The sequence below is a fragment of the Spea bombifrons genome, chromosome 2 (genome assembly GCF_027358695.1).
Source record: "Spea bombifrons isolate aSpeBom1 chromosome 2, aSpeBom1.2.pri, whole genome shotgun sequence".
NCBI classification, from domain to species: Eukaryota; Metazoa; Chordata; class Amphibia; order Anura; family Pelobatidae; genus Spea; species Spea bombifrons.
The window spans coordinates 134,417,379-134,441,990 of NC_071088.1; the positions used below are offsets into that span (position 1 = coordinate 134,417,379).

General features: G+C 42.5%; 1 protein-coding gene across 1 annotated transcript in view; it reads left to right on the plus strand.

The window, feature by feature from the left end:
* The first annotated feature begins 217 nt into the window (after positions 1-217).
* DLG2 (discs large MAGUK scaffold protein 2) overlaps positions 218-24,612 on the plus strand; it is a 320,377-nt gene continuing 295,982 nt past the window's right edge. The window contains exon 1 of the mRNA XM_053456582.1: positions 218-483. Coding sequence (XP_053312557.1) covers positions 382-483 — 102 coding nt within the window. The 5' untranslated portion in view covers positions 218-381. The remainder of the gene's footprint in view (positions 484-24,612) is intronic.

Below are 24,612 nucleotides of genomic sequence, written 5' to 3' on the forward strand. Positions count from 1 at the left end.
CCCACTAGTGCTGGCATCACAAGCCTATGTGATTATTCCGAGTAGGCGTTCATACCGTTGTACACGCTAATCTTTCTTCAACACCTGCTTTTTTTTTTTTTTCATTTTTTTTTTTTTTTTTTTGCAACTCATTCTTTTTCCGAATGGTAAAAAAAAAAATTATAATAATAATAATAAAAACAATCCAGCCTGTGGAAATGTTCAGCTGCACCGCTGATTCATCAGCAACAGAAGATATTGTGAATGGAGTTGGTAGAGATGCTTAGGATTGACTTGGAAGAAGTAGACGGGCTGCTGTCGTGTAGTATATACTTGGAGTCCATGTGCTGGGAATTCTCTCTTCTCTCCCTGTGAAGATGGCAAGGCTTCGGCAGTAAAGGAATGTCCCCTATTTATAAAAGCCCCGACTGTGCTATTCCAATGATTTGCCACTGTAAAGTTGCATGTACCAACAACACGTTATCGTTGATGTTTGGCTGCAAGGTAAGACGTGATTTAATATGTGTTCGTTTTTTTTTTTTTTTAAGACGGTGCAGGATGGTAATCCGTCTGCTGACTGTAGAGCCGGTGGCACATTTTGACTCGGAGACTCGAATGGCAGATTGCAGAATGTAGGAAAAAAAACAAGGGGAAAATGTCCAGATCCGTAGAAGGGGTTAATAAAAAAAAATGCACATGGAAGTTCTATTATTTCACTTGTTTAAGGCTATCATTCAGCTCTTCAGAATTCCACTTATGTTTGAAGTGCCGTTAGAATGAAGAACTCGGATTGTTACTTGTTTGGGGTCGGCGTCTCGTTTTTTTGGCCGCTCCAGTGGACCGTTAAGCACCAAATTAAAATGATCATAGCTGGTATTTATTTCTATGCAGAAATCTGGATATTATTTGCTCTTAACCCCCACTAGCGCAGAATACGGCGTACTTTGTGCATAAAAGTTTATGTTTCTGGAGATCAGTGGGTCAAACTTCGCTATAAAACATGAATCTAAAACTGTATTGGGAACAGGGTAGATTTAAATACCCCCATAATATGAAACAGGTTAACTTGTGTTAAGGAATAAGTGTTGGAAATAGTGTCTTAAATCGCATTAAGGAGAAAGAAACTAGAAATACGTTTCTTCTGAGCTCAGGTGCAATTCTTGACGGACATATTAGCATACCTGGGAACCCTCTGGGTTTTGCCCCGGAGACTCCAGGTGAAGCACCGCATCTCCAGGTCACTGCGGGGATACTCTGGGTTGTTGCGGCGTGCCCCACTCTGTGCCCACTTCCCCTCCAAAAATGGCGTGTGTCCTGTGACCTTAGCAGGACCACCCACCAACGTCAGTGGGACCGCCCACTGACATCACCAGGACCTTTTACCTGCAACCCACAAGGGGGGGGCTCCAGGTATGCCTATTAGGAGAGTAGCTATACTAATACTGCCTGAGGTCTCTAAGCCAAATGAAGACTCTCATGGACCACAGGCAGCTTTTAGGGCTATGCATACTCCTTGGGACCCCCTGTAAGGGTTAAATGATAGAAGCATAGTGGACCATGGAATGGTAACCCAACTCTGCAATCAAAGAATTTACCTTAAGGCTTCAGGTATCACAGCTTATCGCGAGGTCTCTGGGGCAACGCTTTATTTACTCAGAGGGGTGTTTTGGTTCCACTTCCTTCCAACCAAGTTCTACCCACTAATGCCCCCCCTTGTAATGTAATATGTTTAATTCTAAACAGTGTTTGTTACCCGGAGCTTTCCTTTTCCTGGGAGTGTGATTGTCATAGGATGTTGGTGGGGGGTGGGGGGGTGGTAACAACACATAGGGGCAAGGCTAGCCCCAGGTGACTTAAGCTGGCAGGGAAAGGCTAGAGGGGGCATAACCTGAGGTTGGCAGAACCTGGGCAGGAAGAGGGTTGGATGAGAGTAGGATGTGGGGAGACCCAAACCAATCTTTCCCAAACCCATGTACAGCTAGTGTCGCAACCATATACCGATAGCCCCTAAATCCAGGACCACCTCCTGGCTCCGAATTGTGTTGCCAGCCAATGTATGTATACGTATAGGAGATGAAGGACTGCGTTTGACTACATTTGGGAACCATGTGCAAAGTGTTTTGTTGTATATCTACCTTGTTTTTTGGGGGGGCCCTACGCCTAGAATTATAGATATAGAAATGTAAATATTGATGTTTTACTGTGTTTAAAATCAGAAACAGACAGTATTGGCCACTTTCTACCAGGATAACCTCTAGCAGTATCACCCAGTGTTGGTAAAACAAAGTAGAAGACAATGCAGAGCCCATGTTCCCGTAGACAATTAGGTCCACTGAGCAGTATATGCGCCGATCACTCTCAGCCGGCTTCATAGACACAACCATGTTTCCCCAAACTGTATTTGGAATATAACTCTCATCCAATCCATTAAGCTATTTCCTAAAATAAAAAGGCTTGTTGTCCTGGATTGACTTGGGGAGCGATATAGTACACGAGACACCTTCCCGGCCATACCTGTGTGCATAGATTTAGTGCAGACCCTGATTTTATCACCAGAGATCAGCTGACCAGAAAGAGGACATTACTGATAGAACCCAAAAGACATATCTTGCGCTACATCATTACTAAACGGAGCAGTGAAAAGACGGGGGGGAAGCCGTTCGGGGGGGAAGATGCTGGCGAGGCATCATTTCAGGCTATAAGTACTCGTGATTTAGGATGTGCCGTGAATACAGAGAGAAGCAGCTGCAGCTGGTGTTACATAATCGCCGGGCTGCAAACGCGCCACCGACGTGGAAATGATTCCAGATGGTTTAGAGCAGCAACATCTAACCTTTAGCCGCCCGGCTGCCGTTGTAGATGGCTGGCTGAGCGTCATGGGAGCTGTAGTAAGCTGCAGCAGGTGTGAAAAAAGTTGGTGGTGTGAGCCTGAGCTTTGATTTCAATATTCACTCTAAAAAAAAAAAAATGTTTAATATATTTTCAAATAATGACCCTTTTTCTATCTAATGAAAATAATGTTACAGAGACAGGGTGGTGGATACGTGGAAGTGCATACCAGCAGAGGTGGGGCAGTCAAATGCAGTCCCTCTTGCTTCCCCTTGGTATGTAGCGTGTTACTATCTGAAATATATTGCAGACCGTATCGGTTCACCCCCCTTATCATGATGGATTATCAACCTGCATAGCCAACAAGGGTCAATCCTGGCGCCATCTGAAATTGCGCATGGAGACTACATGACAGCACCCCAGTGTGCGGCTGCGTCCTTAAAGCGCCGTGGCTGCCTTTTTGTCCCCAGTCCAGCCCTGGTTATAATACGAAAGAAGCTGGGATCAAGCGCCACATTCTCTATATTAAACTGGATGATGTGCTTTTTAGTCCTAGTGTGCCTGAAAACTCCAAAGTGTTACAATAACCATAGGAATTGCAAATTTATTGGTGGATCTTCAAACCTTACGCAGTCCCCGGGTTTTTCGTACGCCCGGGATATACCGCATTGGCCCGAATATAATTTGGGGTTTAGCGCAGGGATGCACAGTTCTCATCGCTGGGCGGATGTTTTTTTTTCTTTTTCATTTAGCCCTGCCTGGATCCTTCTCTCCGGCAGCCGTGGACGTCTGCGCGATTCGCGTACACAACCTCTGCTGCCGGCACTTCTGCTAATTTATTTTGCACATTTTTTTTTTTATCTGCAAATTTCTACCATCCATAAATAAATAAATTCAATTCTCTATTCAAACTTATTTTTCAACGGTATTTTTTTTTTGTTTTTGCCTGAATGAAAACTTTTCATAAATAACCAAGCTGAAAGTTGACTTTCTGAAGGCCAGGGGGATGATGGATATTATTCATAATCCAGTGTACAGGGTGCTATTAATCAGATGGAATATATCACTCCAGGCTACAGGGCAAGAGGAGGCCAAATATAACCCGACCTTAGGTTCTGTCCGGCACATCGATGACATTTTTTTTGACATTTGTTTGTCTCAACGAGGAAAAAAAATGCAAGACGTGACCGCTCCGAGCAGATTTCAGCTCTTGATTTCAAGGTCACTTTTGATTTTACTTTCACCAATTAATTCCTGCGAAAAACATTCATTAACCCTTAACGAGCCAACAATTTCGTTGGGTTTATTTCAAACAAAAATTAACGGATGCATGCAGCTGGCTTTGCCAGCAGACTTTCTAGGTCGTGTTATTATGCTAAATGTAATAATAGAATTTAACCTGATTCACTTTGTCCCCGTTTAACTTCTTATTCTGATCACGTGACGTCGCCTTTCCTCGGTTCTTTACGTTTTTTCTAAAAGGCGCAAGGATTAATATTCAAAGACATTGGTATTTTATAATGCAATTTTCAACTACACAAAGTAACCAATGGAAAAAAGTAAATGAAATGGTCAGCAATATATAAGATCTATTTCGTCATAGGCAAAGATAAAAAAAAAAAAACTTAAGATTGGCCTCTGAGTCTTGGGGGTTTTTACCCCAATCTCAACGTCTTTGGCAGATTTGCAGGGTCTTGTAGTCTAGACACAGCGCCTTTATTGTCATCTCTGATTTAGTTATATCTGAGCATCACCAATTATTGCTTTTCTTGCTGTTAGATTGCAACTGCTTGAATACAGGTGTCTTGATTCAGAATATATTTATCTCTCCTTTGTCCTCATGCCCTTCCCCCTCTGGCCTCCTACAGCCATACGTCCTCCTTTTTCTAAATTCAAAAACTTTCTTTCTATTATTTATCTATCTTTCCCTTCCTTTTAGCCTCTTGGAACCACCATAAGCGGTTCTTCTGCACCTTAAGACCACTTCGCCCTAATTGCTGCTACAAGAGTTGATGACAATCTCCAATGACATAGGAAATTCAGTACTGATGTCACCCAAGCTGTTTAGACAATTAATTATCTCGGAAACAGTATTTTATTTTAGACACTGAGAGTCACCATTGATCTAATAGAAGTATGCATTTTAATATATGTCTCTATGCGCTTCATGATAATTCTCCTTTCATTAAGCAGAACAAGTTTATAGCTCTTTGAAGCAATGATTTTTATATATATATATATATATATATATATATATATATGTATATATATATATAAATATAAAACTATCACAATCCCCATCAGTTTGAAAATCCTGAACAAAATGAATCAACATCATTGTAAACAAACCACTAATTTTCCCCCCCTCGTGTCATTGTAGGGAAATTTGTCTCTGTTCTCTGTTATGCTTTGCCTTTGTCACGTCGCACGCTGAGCTCTCTCCACAGCCGGGGGGGGGGGGGATTTGTAGCCGATAGGTTTTCAGGATGGCATAAAGAGACACAAAGCATTTGATCAATTTCTAAGAGCAGAGAATTGTTCCCAATCACTTTCAGCCACAGTATTCATAGGGATGTCTGATTTCCATGGGCACAAGAACTCTTCATGCGCAGCAATAGCTGAAAGGTCCTGTTTTTTTGCTTTCAGCAACATTTTCAAACTCAACTACGGCAAGGAGAAAAGAAATGTTAACAAAATATTTACCTCTTTTTGTCCTGTATAAAAAAGAAATGTAGGTCCTATGGCTATATTTGCCTTTGATATGCTGGTAGGGCCATATGCAGGGAGTTATACCTGGAACTCTCCAGGTTTGGCCCAGGTTTTTTTATATCTCTCCAAGCAGGGGAAACGTGTTTGGCTATGATAACCCTTTGCCCACTACCCTTCTTCTTCCCCTGGCTTTCCCCCCCGTCTTCACCCACCCAAGGCTTCTGCAGGTAGCCATACCCCTTTACAAATCCATTACCCAAGAAGAAGGAGAGCTCCTACCCTGGGATGCTTCATGTATGGTTATGCCTTTTTTTTTGTTAAGAGGAGGTAGCAAAACATACCCAAAGACTCTTCAAGATCTAAGTAAGGTAAGCAAGGCTAGCTCGACGTGTATGAGTACCTTATATTAAATCACCATACCTGGGAACTATCCAAGTTTGACTTGAAGTCTCCTGGTGAAGCCCTGCTTCGCCTGGTTTCTGGGTCAGTTTCTTCTTTCTCTCGGCATGGGAGCGACATAAAGCCCCTCTCCCAGAAAAGTGTGGATCAAAAATCATTTTTAATGAATGCAATCGGGTCGGCGCAAAGTTCAGTTGTCTGATAAATGCAGTATCGATTAATAAACCCTATTAAAGCAATAATGGCAATCTTTGGGGGAAAAACTGTGGTGAACCCAAGTGTAAAGTAAAGCCTTATCTAATTCATATTATTTCGGGGGGTGGGGGGGTGAATAAGGAACAGGGCATTGGTTTTCGGAATGCATGGCGCATCGCCTGATAATTCTTCAGCCCATTTCCAAAACAATCTCGTCCTTCACAAGAAATGTAAACCGAAAGGGTGCATCTGCCTGCCCAGAGGTAATGTCTGAAGCCACGTCTGGAATAGCAAAGCGTCCTTCACGCCAGGTCGCTGATTCCAGGGATGATGTATATGGCATTTCAGTTGGTTTTACCCCGAGCAGAACTGTGAATATGTTTGTGTTGGTTAATAATAACCTGTCATCGCGCGATGGATGGGGTAGACGATCTGCATGCAAGTCACACGCATCCTATTCATACAGATGAATGGATCCTATATAAAGAGGCAGACAGACGTTTAAACAGGTTGCTGTGTTTTAAGGAAAGCTGCTGAGGAGGTTATTAACAATCGCTCCCTGCGCCGGTGTTACCCACTCCCCAGCCCTTTAAAGTTAACCTGAAAGGGTACACTGCTATGCAAGCAAGAGCCGCCATTATGCACGGCTTTACCTGTCCCATATTGTCTACTCTGATAAGGAGCAGGGAAGAAGGAACCAGCCAGTCATTAGAAGTTGGATACGTTAGATACTTAGTTATTTAGATACATTCTATCTAAGTTATTTGTGCTTCTTCTGTATGAAGAACTGCGCTGGCCAGGTATAATCTATTGTTCAATGGGTGAAGAATCTTTCTTGGTGTCAAGAAAACCTCTGGTCTTCGCTTAGAGACTCCAGAAATCCCAACTGATAAGGGGGTGAGTGTTATTTGGTTTCATCAACACAATAGCCCCATTCTGCCCCTTCCAAGGCATGTATAGCCTTGTACTTGTCCCATTCTAGCTCCCAGTAATGAGCAGTAGAGAGACCTCCTGGGTCCAACTTCGAGTAGAGAGAGAGACCTCCTGGGTCCAACCTTGAGTAGAGAGAGAGACCTCCTGGGACAAACCTCGAGTAGAGAGAGAGACCTCCTGGGTCCAACCTCGAGTAGAGAGAGAGACCTCCTGGGTCCAACCTTGAGAAGTTCTTATGTATGTACAGGGCCATCATAGCACTTCTTGCAGGAGAAACGTACTGTAATTGGCCCGTCATAATAAATTATCCAAAATACCCCCCCCCGCGCAAACTCACCAATAAACTCCCGCTTTAATGAATCAACCCCAGTTCATGTGCACGGAGGAAAAAATGACTTTTTTTGGAATAAGCTGAATTCCATTTGGTTATCAAGGGTATAAATGTAATGGACTGGTCCAGTCACTAGAACCATTTCACAATGGTTGCTACGGTGATATGGGCAACATTTCAAACTTTGTACACAATCCTATGTCGTACTTTATACATAATCTCCAGTCTCAGTGACAAGAAGTGTCAGGGCTGACTCGAAATCTCCAAAAATCGATAAACATGATCTTTTTTTTAATGTTCCGCTCGCTTCTTGTCTTCCTGAGTGTGAGATTAGCTTCCCGCGCTGTAAACCGCTGACATTCTCTGTACATTCTCGATTCGCTTACTCAGATTCATTTTTTTCCCGACCGCTCGAGTTCAAACCCTATATAAATAGCTGACCTAATTTCCCGTTAGCAATTAGTATAAGAGATTGTGACCCTTTCAACCACTATTTCCTGAGGTGATTTGGATCAACAGAGTTAATTACAGAACTCAGCTGTGTTTTTTTTTTTACTATTTTACTTTAAATAAAGCATAAAATGTACAATTGTTCTAAAATTTCCGTCGACGTTGCGGGACACAGTCCCATGTAAGGGCCGAAATTGGGGGGGGAGGATGATGCCCGAAAGATCCCTGCGTTGGGAGGGAAGACCCCAATTATAGGGCCAAATTAGGGGGAAAAGTGCGGCCTATATTGGGGACAATAGGGTATGTACACACATATACATCTATACACACATAAGTCCAATCGGAACCCCTCCGCATAAGGTGTATACGTTACCCTCTGCTTTCATTCCAGAATCCACAGAGAATCCAGCGAATAAATATGAATTCACCTAAAAATCCAGTTTTCTGTAAATTGTGCAGCTCCCTCTAATTTTAATCGGCTTCTCGTTTACGGAATTTATAAGTTATCATGATCTTTACTTCACCTTGAGTGCCTCCTCTGCGTGCAATCTTTTACACTCCGCTCGGTCTCATTAGGCGTACTGTGCTAATTTATCGCCGTATAGAGGGCTCGTTCAGCTCTACGAGCGGAAATATATATACGCAAACGTATTAAACTGTGCAGCCCGGTCAAAAGGGCAAAATCTTTCCCCCAAAATATGTGGTTTTCAGCTTTCCACAAATTTCACATGGAAAGTGGGATATTATACCGTCCTAACCTCAACGTGTGATTATTATTATTTCAGAGGATTTAAAGGTAGCAATAGAGCTGCAGGAGATGCTAGCAGAGTTCTTGGTTGTATAGGGAGAGACGTTTATTTAAAAGGTTTAAAAGTAACATCAGGAAATATGACTTTACGGAAAGGGTAGTGAATGCATGGAATAACCTTCCAACTGAAGTGGTAGAGGTTAATACAGTGAAGGCGTTTAAGCAAGTATAGGATAGGCATAAGGCCAAGCTAGATATAAGACTAAGACTAGATGGTAGAATGATTCTTATCTGCTGTCTGTGTTTCCATGTTTAATATTAGACAGCACTCGCCAGCATTGGCATACATTGACACGTTGGTGGGCTAAGCAATTAATGGCTATATAACGACAGAATCTTCAATATTTATTTTTCAGTATTCATTGGGTGTGCACTGATTATTTGCTTTGTTGTTGTATATATATATATAGCTGCTTTTCATGAAATATGACGGCGTACATTTACAGCGGTTTCCATGACCCTCCAATAGCCGTACAGCGTTATCCATTGGATGTTGCTATCCGTATCGCCTATAGCCAATGGGGGTGTCAGAACCAGCGACCCTGGGCATTGGAGACGTTTCTCCTACCCCTATCACCATCTTTGGTCCCTGGGTGTTCTGTCTCCTCATCGTGCTATCCTTGCTCGAGTTCCTGATTTGGAGCTCCGTTTGGATTATTGGTCATCTGACTGTTTGACTTTGGACTGTTCTTAGTTTATGCATCCGTCTCATCCCAATGTACCATGATTTGATCTCGCTGTGTATAAATCATGCACAGTAAGATCAAATCATGGTACGGGCTTGCCTGGCCTCGTCTCCCAGTCCCCCCACATGCCGCTGCCAGTTTCCTCAGTCCTGTCCCTGTAGATGGCGCCTATGCAAAAGTCTAAAGCTGCAGCAGACGGCTGTCTGCAACCAGGCCCAGCTATACCTGCCGGCTCACTCAGAGTCCAAACCTCCGCCTAATGCGGTACCCGCAGGCGTGACAAGGGGATTTTAAGGTTATAAAGTGTTACAGAGCCAATCGTTAAAATACTACTACATCAGGAGGACAATTCAGTTCTAATATTTTTAGTAACAGAATGAACAGGGTTTTTATTTCTGTGTTTCTTAGTATATTTTGTGAGCATTTGTCCATTTAGAGTGTAACGTTATATTACATTCTAATCAGTAACAATTACCAACACAAATGGAGTTTCACAGTTTAGTAGACACGCCTGAAGCTGCCACCGGTGTGCACGGCACTGCATGCCATGTGTAATAATGACCTCAATCTACCAAAGACAGCTTGAGTGCGAATGTGTGTTTGTATCGATTTTCGTTGCCAATACTGTTATCGTCACATCTCATTATTTACTGCTACAAAAAGGACTGAACGGCATATTACAGGTCAATGCATCTCCTGTCATAAAGATGCTAAGATGATTATAACCCTATTTTGGGTCCATATAATCATTTTGCTATACATTTGATGGGTCAATAAACATTTGGCCCCTCTTAATGTTTCATACTATACGGAACCGTCAACAACGTGTCGGTGGCTGAAGGCCGGATTATACGCACACCGTGGAAGCAGAGTGTTTCGGCAGTCAAACAGACAGTCAGGAGCGTAAGCTCACTTGTCAGGACTGCCTTGGTAAAGTTAAAACTGTTGGCAGCCATAGTCCTGTCCACTCACATGTACAGGTTCTTTCTATTTATTCTTTCCCCAGATTTTACCTATATCTTTTTTTGCTTTTGTCTTCATTCTTCAATCATGAGGGCACCGGTAGCCTGTACACCTAGGGGCACCTGAATCTAGTATTTGACCCACATGTAATTTTTGCCAACTTTTCAGGATCTACATGATTGTTCCTCATCATTAAGTTATCTCTCTCCTCTTTTTGTGGTGAAATGAGGAGAAGGGAGAGAACTTAAGGACAAAAACAAAGGAGACAACTCCAATTGTCTCGATGTTTCCCTACCGTCTCCGACCACTTTTTCTGTCTCCCTCTCCGTTTCTTTTCTCCCTTCTCTGATGCTCCTCTTCTCCTGCTCCGCTGATACGTCTGCAACAAGGCACGCCATGAGGACAACCTCCTCCTTGATTAGCGGAATGGGGGTGAGGTTGTCCCCGTGGCTTGTAGGGCCGCTTCGGCCCTTTGTATCGGAAAGAGATAATGACGCAGATGGATCAGAAGAGCAGGAGGAAAAGAAGCAAGAGAAGCAGAGCTGCTGAGAAGGAGACCGAGAAGCGAAGAAGGAGAAGCAGTTGTCCGAGGAGGTATTGAGTGAGTGACAACAAATTTCTTTACAATAAATGCTGTCCAAGGGGCAAGAAACAAAAACCATCATCCGAAAGCAAATGGGCCAAAAATTAAACAAAATATTTGTTCAAACTCTACTAGCAACAGTGTGCCGCTGACCTCATCTTCATTGAGGCTGAACTTTTAAACTAAATATCTCCAAAAACAGCTATTCCTAAACCTTTAGTTATTCTAAAAGCTATGACAGCTCCCCTTTTAAATAACCGGTGAGAATGGAACTCGTTGGTAGATGAAATAATGGTTTTCAAGCCGTTTCTTTTAATTTGCGGTATACGAACACAAATAAAATTCCTCTAATGTATTCATATTGCTCTCGCACCTTTTATGAAGCACAGGAGGGCACCTTATTGACAACGTTTGGCTACAAAAGGAGAGACTTTTTCCAGCTGTAACAAAGTTTGGCCCTCCCGCCGCTGCAAACATTCACACTGAGCTCCGAAAAACCCGAAATTAAATTCCCAGCTGCGTGTTTCATTCTACGAGAAATAAAAAACGGGTCTCCGCTGAAATGCTCGTCTGCGTCCGTTCCCGGCAACCCCGGGCTTTTAATAAAGCACGATGTAGGGAATGGATACAGAAATACGTAATAACGCGATTGGAAATGATATCACGTATATTCGTAAAAAAATTAATTGGGAGAAAGAGAAATGTTTGTATTTTATTTGTAATTTTCAGCTAGGGGTCTCGTTTGTATTTTCGGTGAGAATGAAGCGTTGTATGTGGACGTTTAGTTGAAGTTAACCGTTTATTGGGCCAACGCGGTTAAAGATGTGGCGTCGCATACGCTTTCAGGGCCTCTGAATTCTCTTCTTCTCTTCCGACTCCTTGGTTTCCAAATGGTGCATTGGGGAGACCTCACCCCGCACCTGGGGACTTTAGAGCGGAAGGGGTAGGTATGAATTTCATTTTTTTTTTAATAAGGTTAGTGCTTGTAGCCTACAGGGCGGGGGATGGAGGGCTGGAAGCACTAGGTGGGCTTCGTGCCTCTCCTTTTAGCAGGGCATGGACGCCAGGGGGTATAGAAAGGGTCCATGCTCCCTGCAGGGCATTTCTTGGGTCTTAACCCTGACTCCATCCTACTGGGCACGGAATCTCCACAGGTCTATGTATAATATTTTAGCACCCCCATCACCAGGATGGGGGGTATATGGACTTTATATCCCCTTGAACATCGGGCTGGGTAAGAGGGGGTAGATTGTCGTCCCATCTTTGTTAAGAAGAGGACTAGGGGGAGCCCAGTTTCTTCTTTGTTTATTAATGACTCCAGTTACATCAACCCAACCCTCACCGAGTCTATGCAAGTGCAAATGCAAACTGGCAATAGTGAATGTATGTGTTAGTGAATAGGCCTGCTCGGGTTTTTAACCTATAGACCCCAGAACGGCAACAAATTTCCCCTCCCTGTGTGACTAGCCCCATCAGAATTACGCTCCTTACGTAAAGGGAAGAGGAGAACACCGCAATAGCGCGACCAGGGTTGCATCAAAGCTCTGGAAGTATCCTGGGGCCAAAACTCTCTTTTAAAAACACGATAGCTGAAAGTTCTAACCCGAATAATAAACTAATTTAGAGGGTATTTAAAAGATATTTTGAAATCCTGATAAATCTGTCTTTCTACACTTTTTCCCTTATTTTCTTTCATACGCGTTTACTTTACCGCTCAACCTCATCGATTAGACCAGGTGGAGGCCCAAAGAAAACGACATAAAAATCGATTTCATTTTCTTCCCTTTGAATGATGCTGCGATATCTTACACCCTGATCTGGATTACATAAAGATCCCCGACTCTTCTGATTTTACGAGTTCCGGAACATGAAGAATATAATTTTCAACAAAATTCTAAACTGACTCACAGACCGAGTGGGTAGTAGAAGAATGCCGAGTAATTTCCATTCTAAACAGATCCTTGCCGAGGTTTAAGAGGCTATATTACTATTAATACCTTGATGAACGCACAATAAGTAGCGGAACTGATGCTCAAATGCCTCGGAACACCGATACACAATGGCTTTTGTAGATGTCGTTATTTTAAATTCTTTTTGGCCGATGTATTTTTTTTTGGTTATTTTTAAACACAAATGTAGCGGAATGAATGCCGTAGAAAGTATTGTTTATCCATAATCGTTGTGTGTAAAGCATCCAAACCCGATTTTTTTATGGATGATTGTAAAATACCTCTTTCAGCAGGGTTACTGACCATCAGTTTTCAGAGCCAAAGAAAAAAAAAAAGCACATAAAATATAGGAATAATAGGAACGTTGTGCAGAAGGACAAGGCAGAATCCAGCTGAGGTTGGGTATACCGGAGCAGGACTCAAGTCATCAGCACAAGGGGTTAAGGCAGGAATGAAGGTCAAAGCAAGGCCACAGTTCAGGATCCAATGGGGAGAGAGAATAAGGGAATAAGACAACTCATAGGCAAGGCAAGGAACTGGAAACTGGTGCAGGACTCTGGGCAAGGCAATTATAAACACAACACCCTAAAAATAGCTCTTGCATGGGCTACAAGGTAAGTGAGGGTATATATAGGTTTAATGGGAAGGAAGTGCACACCCAACAATTAAGACTTGGCATGCGTTCCACTTTAAAAATATAGAGCGGGTGTTGAACTTTATATCCTTGCTGATGCCGGCACCTAAAACGCCACAAGAGAAGAGGATTCCCTGCCCTCGAAATATGCTATAACTGAACCCTCCATACATACACTATTGTAAATCCATGTTTATAACATTGTTATTACCCCTGTTTTACACCAAAATGCCATGGGAGCAAAAACATTTAAGTGCTTTCCGGCACTTGGGGTTAAGCACATTTAACCTTTCTTCAACCGGTAGGCTGCTGGCTGTTAACATCGTTTTTTTATTACCCAACTGGGATGGATAAAATCTTTCCTGGGAAAACAAAAATCATCTCAATTTTAAAATATTTAATAATATCACACAATCTAAAATCAATCTAATTTTAAGGGGAAAAGATGTTAATTTCTGGAGCAACCGCATCATAATCCACCTAGTTGTATTCATTTAAATCACAAAAATAACATTAAAAAAATTATAGTGATTTATCTTTAGTAGGGAAAAGAAAAAATGTCGGTGCGCTAAGCTAGTCACAGGCTCAAATAATACAAATGTATAATACGAGGCCTACCAAACAGGTGTAAGCATGCTGCAAGAAACAGTGTATTGGCTGTACAATGTATACAAGAAACAAAAACTGTCTGCGCTTCTTACCCTAATAAAGTTGGCAACAAATATATAAACATAATATAAATGAGAGGTTTTGGTTATATGAATTGGCCAAAGCATAATTAAGCTCACCCGCCACGTCAAGGCACACTCTCAATAGTAACCAACACTAATACTATATTAATATTGTATGCACTTTTTTTCTTTGGCTCTGAAAACTGATGGTCAGTAACCCTGCTGAAAGAGGTATTTTACAATCATCCATAAAAAATATCAGATTTGGATGCTTTACACACAACGATTATGGATAAACATTACTTTCTACGGCATTCATTCCGCTACATTTGCGTTTAACAATAACCAAAAAAAAATACAGCGGCCAAAAAGAATGTAAAATAACGACATCTACAAAAGCCATTGCGTATCGGTGTTCCGAGGCATTTGAGCATCAGTTCCGCTACTTATTGTGCGTTCATCAAGGTATTAATAGTAATATAGCCTCTTAAACCTCGGCAAGGATCTGTTTAGAATGGAAATTACTCGGCATTCTTCTACTACCCACTCGGTCTGCGAGTCAGTTTAGAATTTTGTTGGAAATTATATTCTTCATCTTCCGGAACTCGTAAAATCAGAAGAGTCAGGGATGCAATCGTGTGATTTACATCATTTAATCTAGATCAGGGTGAGGGATATCGCAGCAGGGAGGGAAATTAAATAGATTTTATGTCGTTCTCTTTGGGCGCCCCCGCCTTGGCCGATCGATAAGGATCGATGAGGTTGAGACGCTTTGGGAGGGATCTACTACCCTTTCTGTAATAAAACTGTAATGTATCTGCATTAAGAACGTCAAGTATTCAGTGTCATTGATAATATTATATTATAACCGGGTGATACTCCCTCTCCAATCTGATGCAGCGCCTACTTATTACATTATCGTTTTGTTCCCAAAGCAGGGGGCCCATTATTCCTATAAGGCATTCCCCCGTCCATGCGCCGGCACCCTAACAGGCTGTCGCTGGGTTTGTTACTGAACCTAGTTGCACTGGCACCATCCATACAAACGTGCACAGCAGCGCGCATGCTCAGATACCCAGTGTTACCAAATACAGAATACACACAGGTGGACTGGGACAATAGTTTGCGTTATCGAATCTTGAAAAGACAATCTTTGGACCTGCCTGTCACTCCACAAAGTACCCCATAGGAAAGACGATCGGAATATCCCACCCTGTATTATATTTAACGTTGGGAACATTGGGAGAACCATTGTACATCACTACAGAATATGATGGCGCTGTAAAAATGAATAATAAAAATAAACAGTTGTCACTTGCTCAGGTCCATATAGCTGTGTAATGTGTGATGTTCTAGCGGAACACAATAAAGACACTGCGACGGTGTAATAACTATAATAAGCAAGGAGCAAGCTTTCTCTGCCTTTCCCTTAAATTATATTGAGTGTTTCACTCAATGGAGTGAGATGAATACATCCAGTCCTCATTCAAGCAGCATTCTGGTGCGTGAGACCCTGCTGGACACCCCCTGCTATTAAATGAATCATACTCTGCCTCGGTCACTTTGAATTCATTTTGTAAAAGAGTCTTCTTGTTTGCCGAATCAATGCTTTGTATTCATGGGTCCAGCTGCGCAGACCGTGACTCTGCTGAGATCAGCGGATTTCGTGTCACTGGATGGGATTTTTTTCTTCCGTTTTCTGACCGTTTCCACCATTTACGTGCCTTTAAATGCAGGTCTTCTCTCCCAGCTACCTGGGGAGCTATGGAAGGGATTGAATGTTACCTGCTCTGACTCGATGTGCTACCAGCTGGGAAATAAAAACTTACTGAAGAGCTCAATGCCTTTGCCGCAAGTCAGGTCATGAAATTCCTGCCTCGCTAGATCTGTCCTGGTCTACTGTAAGCGTCTAGGAGTAACAGCCGTGAAGCATTAGCCCATGGACACTTAACAGGTTGTGGCTGCTCATCGTTGATGCGAGTGGCGTGTAAAAATCACCTGTCGTCAGTAGCATCTCTCACTACAGAGATCCAAACTGCTTCTGGAAGCGACATCAGCACAAGCGATCTGTGTGTCGGGAACTTCACAAAAGATGAAGATCACTAAGTGCAACGCTAAGCATCGGCTGCAGTGGTGTAAAGCACATCACCTATGGGCTCTGGAGCACTGGAAACATTCTCTGGAGTCATTGTCAGTGTTTGGCATATGCCAGGAGAACGCTACTCATCAAACCAAGTCTTTATGGATATACTTTGTGCGCTGGGGGGGGGGTCATGCTGGAATAGAAAAGGGTCTTCCCCAAACTGTTCCCACAAAGTTGGAAGCAGAGCATCGTCCAAAATTTTGCGGCTGCGGTAAAGTTTGTGGAGGAGGATAATGGTCTGGGGTTTTTTTTAGGGTTTGAGCCCCTTAGTTCCAGCGAAGTGAAATGTTAATTCTTCACACTACAAAGACATTTTGGACAATGCTCCGCTTCCAACTTTGTGGGAACAGTTTGGGGAAGACCCTTTTCTATTCCAGCATGACTGCGCCCCAGCGCACAAAGTATGTCCATAAAGACTTAGTTTGATGAGTTGGGTGGAGAGGAACTCGAGTTGCCTGCACAGAGGCCTCACAGAACCCGACTAAGCACCTTTGGGATGAATTGAAAAGCCTCATCCAACATCAGTGCTTGACCTCAAAAGTTCTCTTTTGGTTGAATGAGACCAACAACTGATTACAGTCTGAGTCTTAACATCAAGAAAAACAGGCAGACAAGATGGGCTCCGTGTATCCTTCATATGCCAGCTCTCAGTAGAGAGGACGATGGCAGAGGATGTAGGTACTGGGGCGTACCTGCCAATTAGTGGCAACCTTCCCTTGGCTCCAAAAACTATATTAAAGTTTCTGGTACCAAAGGTTGCTAGAAATAAGTTCCCATTGAAAAAGTAGACTTACATTGGTTGCCACTGGGGGAGAGGACATCAGCGGAAGCTTCGTCATTTTGGCTGAAGTTCGCCCAAAGGTTATGTCCGCAGAGATCCGGACAAAGAAAGAAGATAGAAGAGACGAGAAAAGAGAACAAGAAGATGTGAGAGGTGGAAGTGGCCGGCAGAGAAGATAGGGAGACATTCAGAGAGCATGAGAGAGGGAGTAAACAAAAATGAGAGTGTGAGTGATAAACTGAGAGTGTGAGAAAGTGAATGCGAGTGAATGTTGGTGCCGGACAATGAATTTGGTTCCCAAATTTAAATTGACCCCTGATTTTTGTCCCAAAACTAATGAGCCAAGGATTAGTTTTCTCATATGAATCCATAGGGGTGCCAATAATTGCGCCAAACATACTGTATATTTAACATTTTATTTGGATAAACCTGTGTTGTGTTTGCAATTGTTTGATATCCACGAGAGCCGATCATTTTTGTGTATTGTTTAAAGAAACGTTTAAAAGGTTAAATAATAAAGACAACCTTTTTCACAGCATTCTTTGCTCATATTTATCAAGAGTGCCAATATTTGTGAAGGGCACTCTATGTATCTATGATAACCCTGTTATAGTCTGTTTGATACAGAAAAGTCGATTGTAGGAGCTGTTTCTTTATGGTTATATTTTTTTCACAAAAAAGAGATTTTTTTTAGATGTTTGATGTTGGAACATTCTGTCTCCGATGTTAGCAGGAGATTGAGTTTAAAGGCCACACGTAAAAAAAAGGACCCAATTATACCATATAACTCTTTACCTGTTTCCATTGTGTCTGTTATAGTTTATAAATGTTTTATGTCTTAAATGCATAATTTCCCTTTCAGTTTCTTTTTTTAAAAACGGTAAAATAAATTATAAAATTATCAGAGGTGTTTAGTGTGATTTTTGTTCCAAAGATGTAAATTGAAAGAGGAATTGTCTCATACCCAGCTTTTAACACCATTAAAGGGACACACCGGCCATCATATAATCTTTAATTCACATGATAGCTGAGAGGCATACCTGGGAACTCTCTGGGTTTGACCCGGAGATTGCCGGGTGAGCGCTGCTCCTCCGGTTCTCCGGGTCAAGACCCGAATCCTCCGGGTTGCGGGAGCGGGGTCTTGACACACCCCACTCCCCGCCCATTTCTTCCTTGAATTCCCCCGACATCAGCGGGACCGCCCACCATTGGCAGCGGGACCGCCCACCAATGGCAGCAGGACCGTCCACCTACAGCGGGACCGTCCACCATCATCGGGACCGCCCACCGTCATCGGGACCGCCCACCAACGTCAGCGGGACCACCGGCTGACGTCAGTGTGCAGTCCTGGCCAGGTCCCACACAACGTTCCTAGGTATGCTGAGAGGTCCCTTTAAATGCATTGGGTGATTCTTCAGAATCACATTTTAACACCTAAGAAATCTGGCAGGGAGTGGGCATGCCTAGGTGCACCCGTGACCCGGAGATTTAGCGCCCTGACCCAGAGAACCAGAGAAGCGACGCAAAACCCAGAGAGTTCCCAAGTATGCCCAGTCTACTAATGGAACCAACCATGACTTGGCCAATCAAGCCCAAAAGATGGATCCAGTTTGAGCTTTGCAAATAAGATGAAATAGATTGAGAAAAGGGGCTAATTTATAGTTAATTCAACTTTTTCCACCCATCCAGTAGTACTTTCTGTAATTTAGCAGCATATATTTAAGAAGATCGGTGCCAGCCTATCCTTAATGATTGTTGACTCTCGCCATCCGAGCTGTTGGAAATTAGATGTGTCCAAACATTCCACGTTGTCATTACAAAGCACAGCATGTTCACTCGGTAAGTGTCATAGAGACAATAGAAAACAATATCGCATAAATATTCTCTTCACTGGGATTATAGATTTTTTTTTTTTTAAACAGAAATAAGATTTTTGGCACCAAAACATCACAGCAATTTGACGAAGCAACTCTCAAGGTTTTCGCATTGCAGAAGTTACGGTTATTATTTGCCCTTATCAATACAATATATTATAGTCCGCTCAGTGGACAATATTATACTTCCACAGCTCATGGAACGATCATTTTAATGGCTCAGAGTCGTGTGATAATATGAGATCTTAAGATAATGAGCTATCTGAAAAATAAACTCCTATTTTCTTTGTATTTATATTTTAAAAAAACATCCATTTTTTTTTTATACCGATCACAATTTATTTCACAATTTAAATATTAGGATATACTCCGGCAAGCAAAGATGAACTAGATCTGATTTGACAATTGCGAACCAAAGATTTTGGTGGCAGTTCCTCTTATCGCCACCAAGAGTTGGGTTATTAATTATATCCTCCCGTTTTTGTTTTTCTTATAATGTATATATTCCTGTTTATTTGATACATATTTTCTTGTAATCATAAAACTGGGTCTTATGTCAGCTGATCGGTTTGGTGATTTAAAGGGGCAGAGGGGGAGGCAGTGAGAAGGGGCAGGGGGAGGCAGTGAGAAGGGGCAGGGGGAGGCAGTGAGAAGGGGCAGAGGGGGAGCGCAGTGAGAAGGGGCGGACAGGGAGCGCAGTGAGAAGGGGCGGACAGTGAGAAGGGGATGGGGGGGTGCCAGAGGTGTAGTCCGCACAGGGCGCCAGAACACTTAAGGCTGGCTCTGCTGGTACGTAAATGAGTTACTGGAAGGGGCAGGGGGACGGCGCTTTAATGCCATTCAGCAGTACCTGCCCCACTCATTTGAAATCAAGGGCTTGTCCACTGGTCTTCTTTAAATTATTCAAGAGTGTGGGAACAAATATTTATTAATATGAGTATTAGCTCAAGTAGATTGGTTGCTCACAAGAGCAGGGTCCTTGTTTTCTTCTGTAGCAGGTGGTCAGGTTATTGATAATCGTATTCTAATAGCTTCGCAGAATCTGCTGGCTCTTTATAAATGAAAATGTAATAATGAAAAAACAATTATAACAGTCTATTTCTCATTCATAAAAAAAAAAACAATTCATGCTAAAAAAACAAAAAAACATTTAACAATTATTCTGTGCTGGATATTTATAAAGCATTGAGTAAAAACAATAGAAAAATAACGCTCGTTTTATTAAGAACTCATTTCAGATCTTGATACGGGATTTTACGTCACCCTAATTTCATATACTATTCATAAAATGAAAGTAATAAAATTGGCATTGGAAGAGCCTGCGGTTTGCGAAACACATTTATGTGAAATTGTGCTGTCTGCGCTATAAACGGCTTAATTCTATGAAAATCAGACATTTGTTGTTTATTTATAGGTTTATTTATAAAAACAGCTGTAATTTTAACTTTATTGTCTTAATACATGTTGGATTTAGTCTCTGTGATGTTGTAAAGGGTTTGTATTTAAAGTGCAACAGAATTGACATTTAATATCCAAAAAGAACTAAAATATAAGCAAAATCTAAATTTTAAAACAGATAAAAAAAACGTCACCTGAATTGTTTGGTGCCCCCAGGTGGGTGTGGCTATATTGTTATCTCCTCCCCTTAAAAGACATAACCCTTCTAACCATACACATGGCTTGGTCCTCCGACCAAGTAACATGTCACTTTACTTCCCACAGTGCCAGCTTTGGCCCCAAAACAACTTCCCAATTTTGAACCCAAGTAATTTACCAGTGCCCTCTTTGTCTTCCAAACAGCTTGTCAGTGCCATATGTGTGCCTAAACAGTTCATTAATGCCATCTTTGCCCCAAACAGATTATCTGTGCCATATTTGCCCCAATGTCGTCTTTGTCCCCAAACATCTTTTAAGTATCACCTCTGCCCCTAAACAACTTACTAGTGCCAATTTTGTACCCAAACAACTTACCAGTGCCATATTTGCCCTCCAAACGTACCAGTGCCATATGTGTCTCCAGACAGCTTGTCAGTCCCATCTTTGTGCCCAGTTTGTCAGTGTCATATTTGTCCCCAGCTGGCCTGTGCCATATTTGTGTCCAAATAGCTTGTCAGTGCCATATTTGCACCTACACAGCATGTCCGTGTCATCCTTGCCTCCAAACAGCTTTTCAGTCCCATCACACTTTAAAGAATCTGTTGAACGAAAGGGGCAAAGTCGTAACTAGCTCCGTTTGTGTCAGAGAGAATAGCAGAAAATTGTGCCCCAACACATGGAAACACAGTAATGCAAGTATAGATCAACTGAATAAGACATACAAACCCTGTATTTTCAGGTACTGAGTAAATAAACAAAACATACAAACATATATTGCATTTATAGAGAAGCCAACTAACACAAACCCAGACTAGCAAGTATAGATCATCTGAAAAATCACACGCAAACGCAGCATTAAACGTATAGATCAGAACAATAATGTATGGAAAGCAGGCATAGATCACAGGTTTTACACCCCAAGGGCCAGCCCTGGCTCCTAGATTTCACACATATGACTTGCCCAGCACCCAGATTGCATCCACAGAACCTGCCCAGCATCCAGATTGCACACAGACGCAGCACTTGCCCAAATTGCCCCCCAACTTTACCAAGCAACATGTCCAATCTGCCCTAACCCACAGTCTGCATGTGTCATCTTTGTCCCAGCACAGCTGGTCTGCACCATCACTGCCCTGAAACATCTTCTCTGTGCCTTCTTTGCCCCTTGCAACATACATACACTTACTCATACTCACTAACATACATGTACACACTTATTCTAACACCCACACACTCCCCTCACACCACAGGAACGATTGGTTGGAGGGGTTGCCCGGGTCCCCTTGTTGGACGGACCCCGTTGCAGTTGTGACCCCCGTGGTTACACCACTGCCTATCTCATTATCTCTCCTCTTTCTCATAACCTCTTCCCTTTCTCTTTATCTCTCCTCTTCTCTTTGATCCTCCTCTTTCTCATTATCTCTCCCATTTGTCTTTAGAGGCACCAAGACAGTTTTATAGTACAACCAATTGTTTTTTGGGTTTTATTCAATGAGGAAAACATTTGCAGGAGAGTTGCAGTTTCAACTCCCTAACTTCTCAATGCATTATGAGGGCCAAGCCCAGTAAACTGCCTCTGCGGAAAGGGCTGAGCCGGTCCTATATAATGGATATTTAATGTAGCGAGATTCATTGAATGTTATCTCACTGTTTGACCTATACATTATGCCCGGCCATCACACAAGTAAAGCTCCCCGTGGTCAGGCCCACATAATGCATACTGAACTATAGATTCCTGATTTAGTGAATAAACCCTTGCAAGGAATATCATTATTTTCCTCTAAACAGAACCTCTATTACCGCATGTGAGTGAACTAATTATATAATCACTAGTAAGACAGAACACAAGCATAAAGTTCTTATAGTCTCAGTGAATGGATTTAGACATGTTCGGGGTATAATCGCTGCAATGTGAATGTCTTCCAATTTTCTGAGGTTTCATACTTTCATATTAAACGCTGTCTTTCAGAAGAATGCAGATTATTCCCCCGGCGTAAATTGCCTGTGATTTACTTGTACTATGTTGCTAGGTTACCTTTCGATTGACGGCTTAATTCCCCTGTTCGTGTTTTAATTTTCTTTTTTTTTTAAACAATGAATTGTCGTAAAGCTTCGGTTTCTGAGTTACCGAGTCTCGAGATCATACCGCGTAATTACTGTAGTCATCAGTAGAGCTAACCCAACACCTCGATGAAGTCTTTGTTGGCCGAGAATTGTTTATGAAAGTAAAATAAATGTTAATTGGAAACTCCAGCCATTATACAGAAACAGAGAATGTGCCGGCAGATCGGCCCCATTCGGCCCCATCTAGTCTGCCTGTTTCTCCTGCTGTAAAGACTCAAACCTTAATCAATCGTTGGTCTCGTCTTTGATTCAGGAGTTATAGGACTATGCCATGCTTGCTTAAATTCCCTCACTGTAAGAAGCCCTTCTACTGGGCGGCTGTTCCACTTATCTAACACCATGTCAGTAAAGTAAAACTTAAAATTACATCTAAACCTATACGACAAGTAAGCTGCCTCTTTAAGTGATAGTTTCCCCCTGGTAAAAGCATGTGGTTGTTCTGCTGAATCCCCTCATACATTTGCAGCATTCCCCACCTCTCCGGCTTAGCTTGCAGGAGATGAAGTTAGTCTGAACTCACTACCAGCCAGCTCCAGTACCAGCTCGCAGGGATTAACGGGAGTGGAAATCCGTAGGTTCGCCGTCAGGAGTTAAAGGGCCGTGCAAACCACTCTATTGGTCGCCTGCAGGGGCCTCCTCTGGCATCAACCAACTTGGCGTTCTCATGGCCCTTTAACTCCAGGTGAAGCACCACTTCGCCGGTTCTCCAGGCCAAGACCTGAATCCTCTGGGTCACGGGAGTTGGGTCTTGACACTCCCGGCCCATTTTCCCTTTAAGTGGGGGTGTTCCCTGCTGACATCAGCAGGAACCCCCCCCGACATCAGCGGAAACATCCCCCCAGAGTCAGCGGGAACTCCCGGCTGTGTCCTGCGAGTCATAATAAGATCCTACTGCGTATGTGCAGAAAGCAACCCCACCGATTTCAATGGGAGCATTTTCCTGCTGGCGGTATTCAATGAGTGGCACAAAAATAGGACCATAGACGGTCATTGGGCTGCTTCTCTGGATCTGCAGCTTCTCCTTTAAGGTTAGTTATTTTATTTTATTAGCAGGTTTCATGAATGCATATTAACATATTCACATGGAACTGACTTCCGGCACAGACAAAATGCCCTTGAGAACAACTTCATATTTGACAACTTACCCAATCACCCCTTGGAAAAAAGCTTAATTTGTTAGACCACCTTTCAAAAGGTTATGACCTCACAGCTATATTACATCATTTTAAAGGGACCCTGTCAACTTATGGTAGCTGAAGCCCAGGAGCATTGGAGGTTTGGCTGTACAAGGGAGGGCGAGGGGCAGATGTGCATAACTGGGGGGCAGGTTGGAAATTAAAAGGAATTAAAAACAAAATATTTTTAGATGAATTAACATTTACTGGTAAAACTTTTTTCCTATAGGGTCGTCTTATATTCAGGCTTTTTCTTTTTTTTTCCTAAATTAATATTCAGCTTTTGGGGGGGTCGTCTTATAATCAGGGTCGTCTTATAATCGAGCAAATACGGTATATGGGCAGCAGGGGCTAGTAAATGGGTTTAAGATATTTGGACAGGGGCGTAGTTTCAGTGCTTGCCATAGGCGCTATTTTCAGTAGATACGCCTCTGTCCAAAGCAAACCATCTTAATAAAAATAAAACAGAACATACTTAATATGAAGGCACCGTGGCTCAGGAGGCCTCTGCTCAACTAACGTCAAAATGATTTAATGCACAAATGTTCCCCGACCCAGCCGAGGTCCGCATTACCTAAACCGCCAGGTTATAGAGCCCTGCATTATTATGTTTTTAATAAAAAGCATTACGTCGCTGTCACTGCTTGCTAAGCGGGGAGTTTGCCAGGAGAAGCCGTCACAATCTGTTCTCCAAGTAATAACTCGCAGGTATTTCCTGCCTCAGATTACATTAACGCAGGAGGTTATGTTATGATGTAAGAAGGGCAGACAGTCTAGTCACAAATTATTATTATTATCAG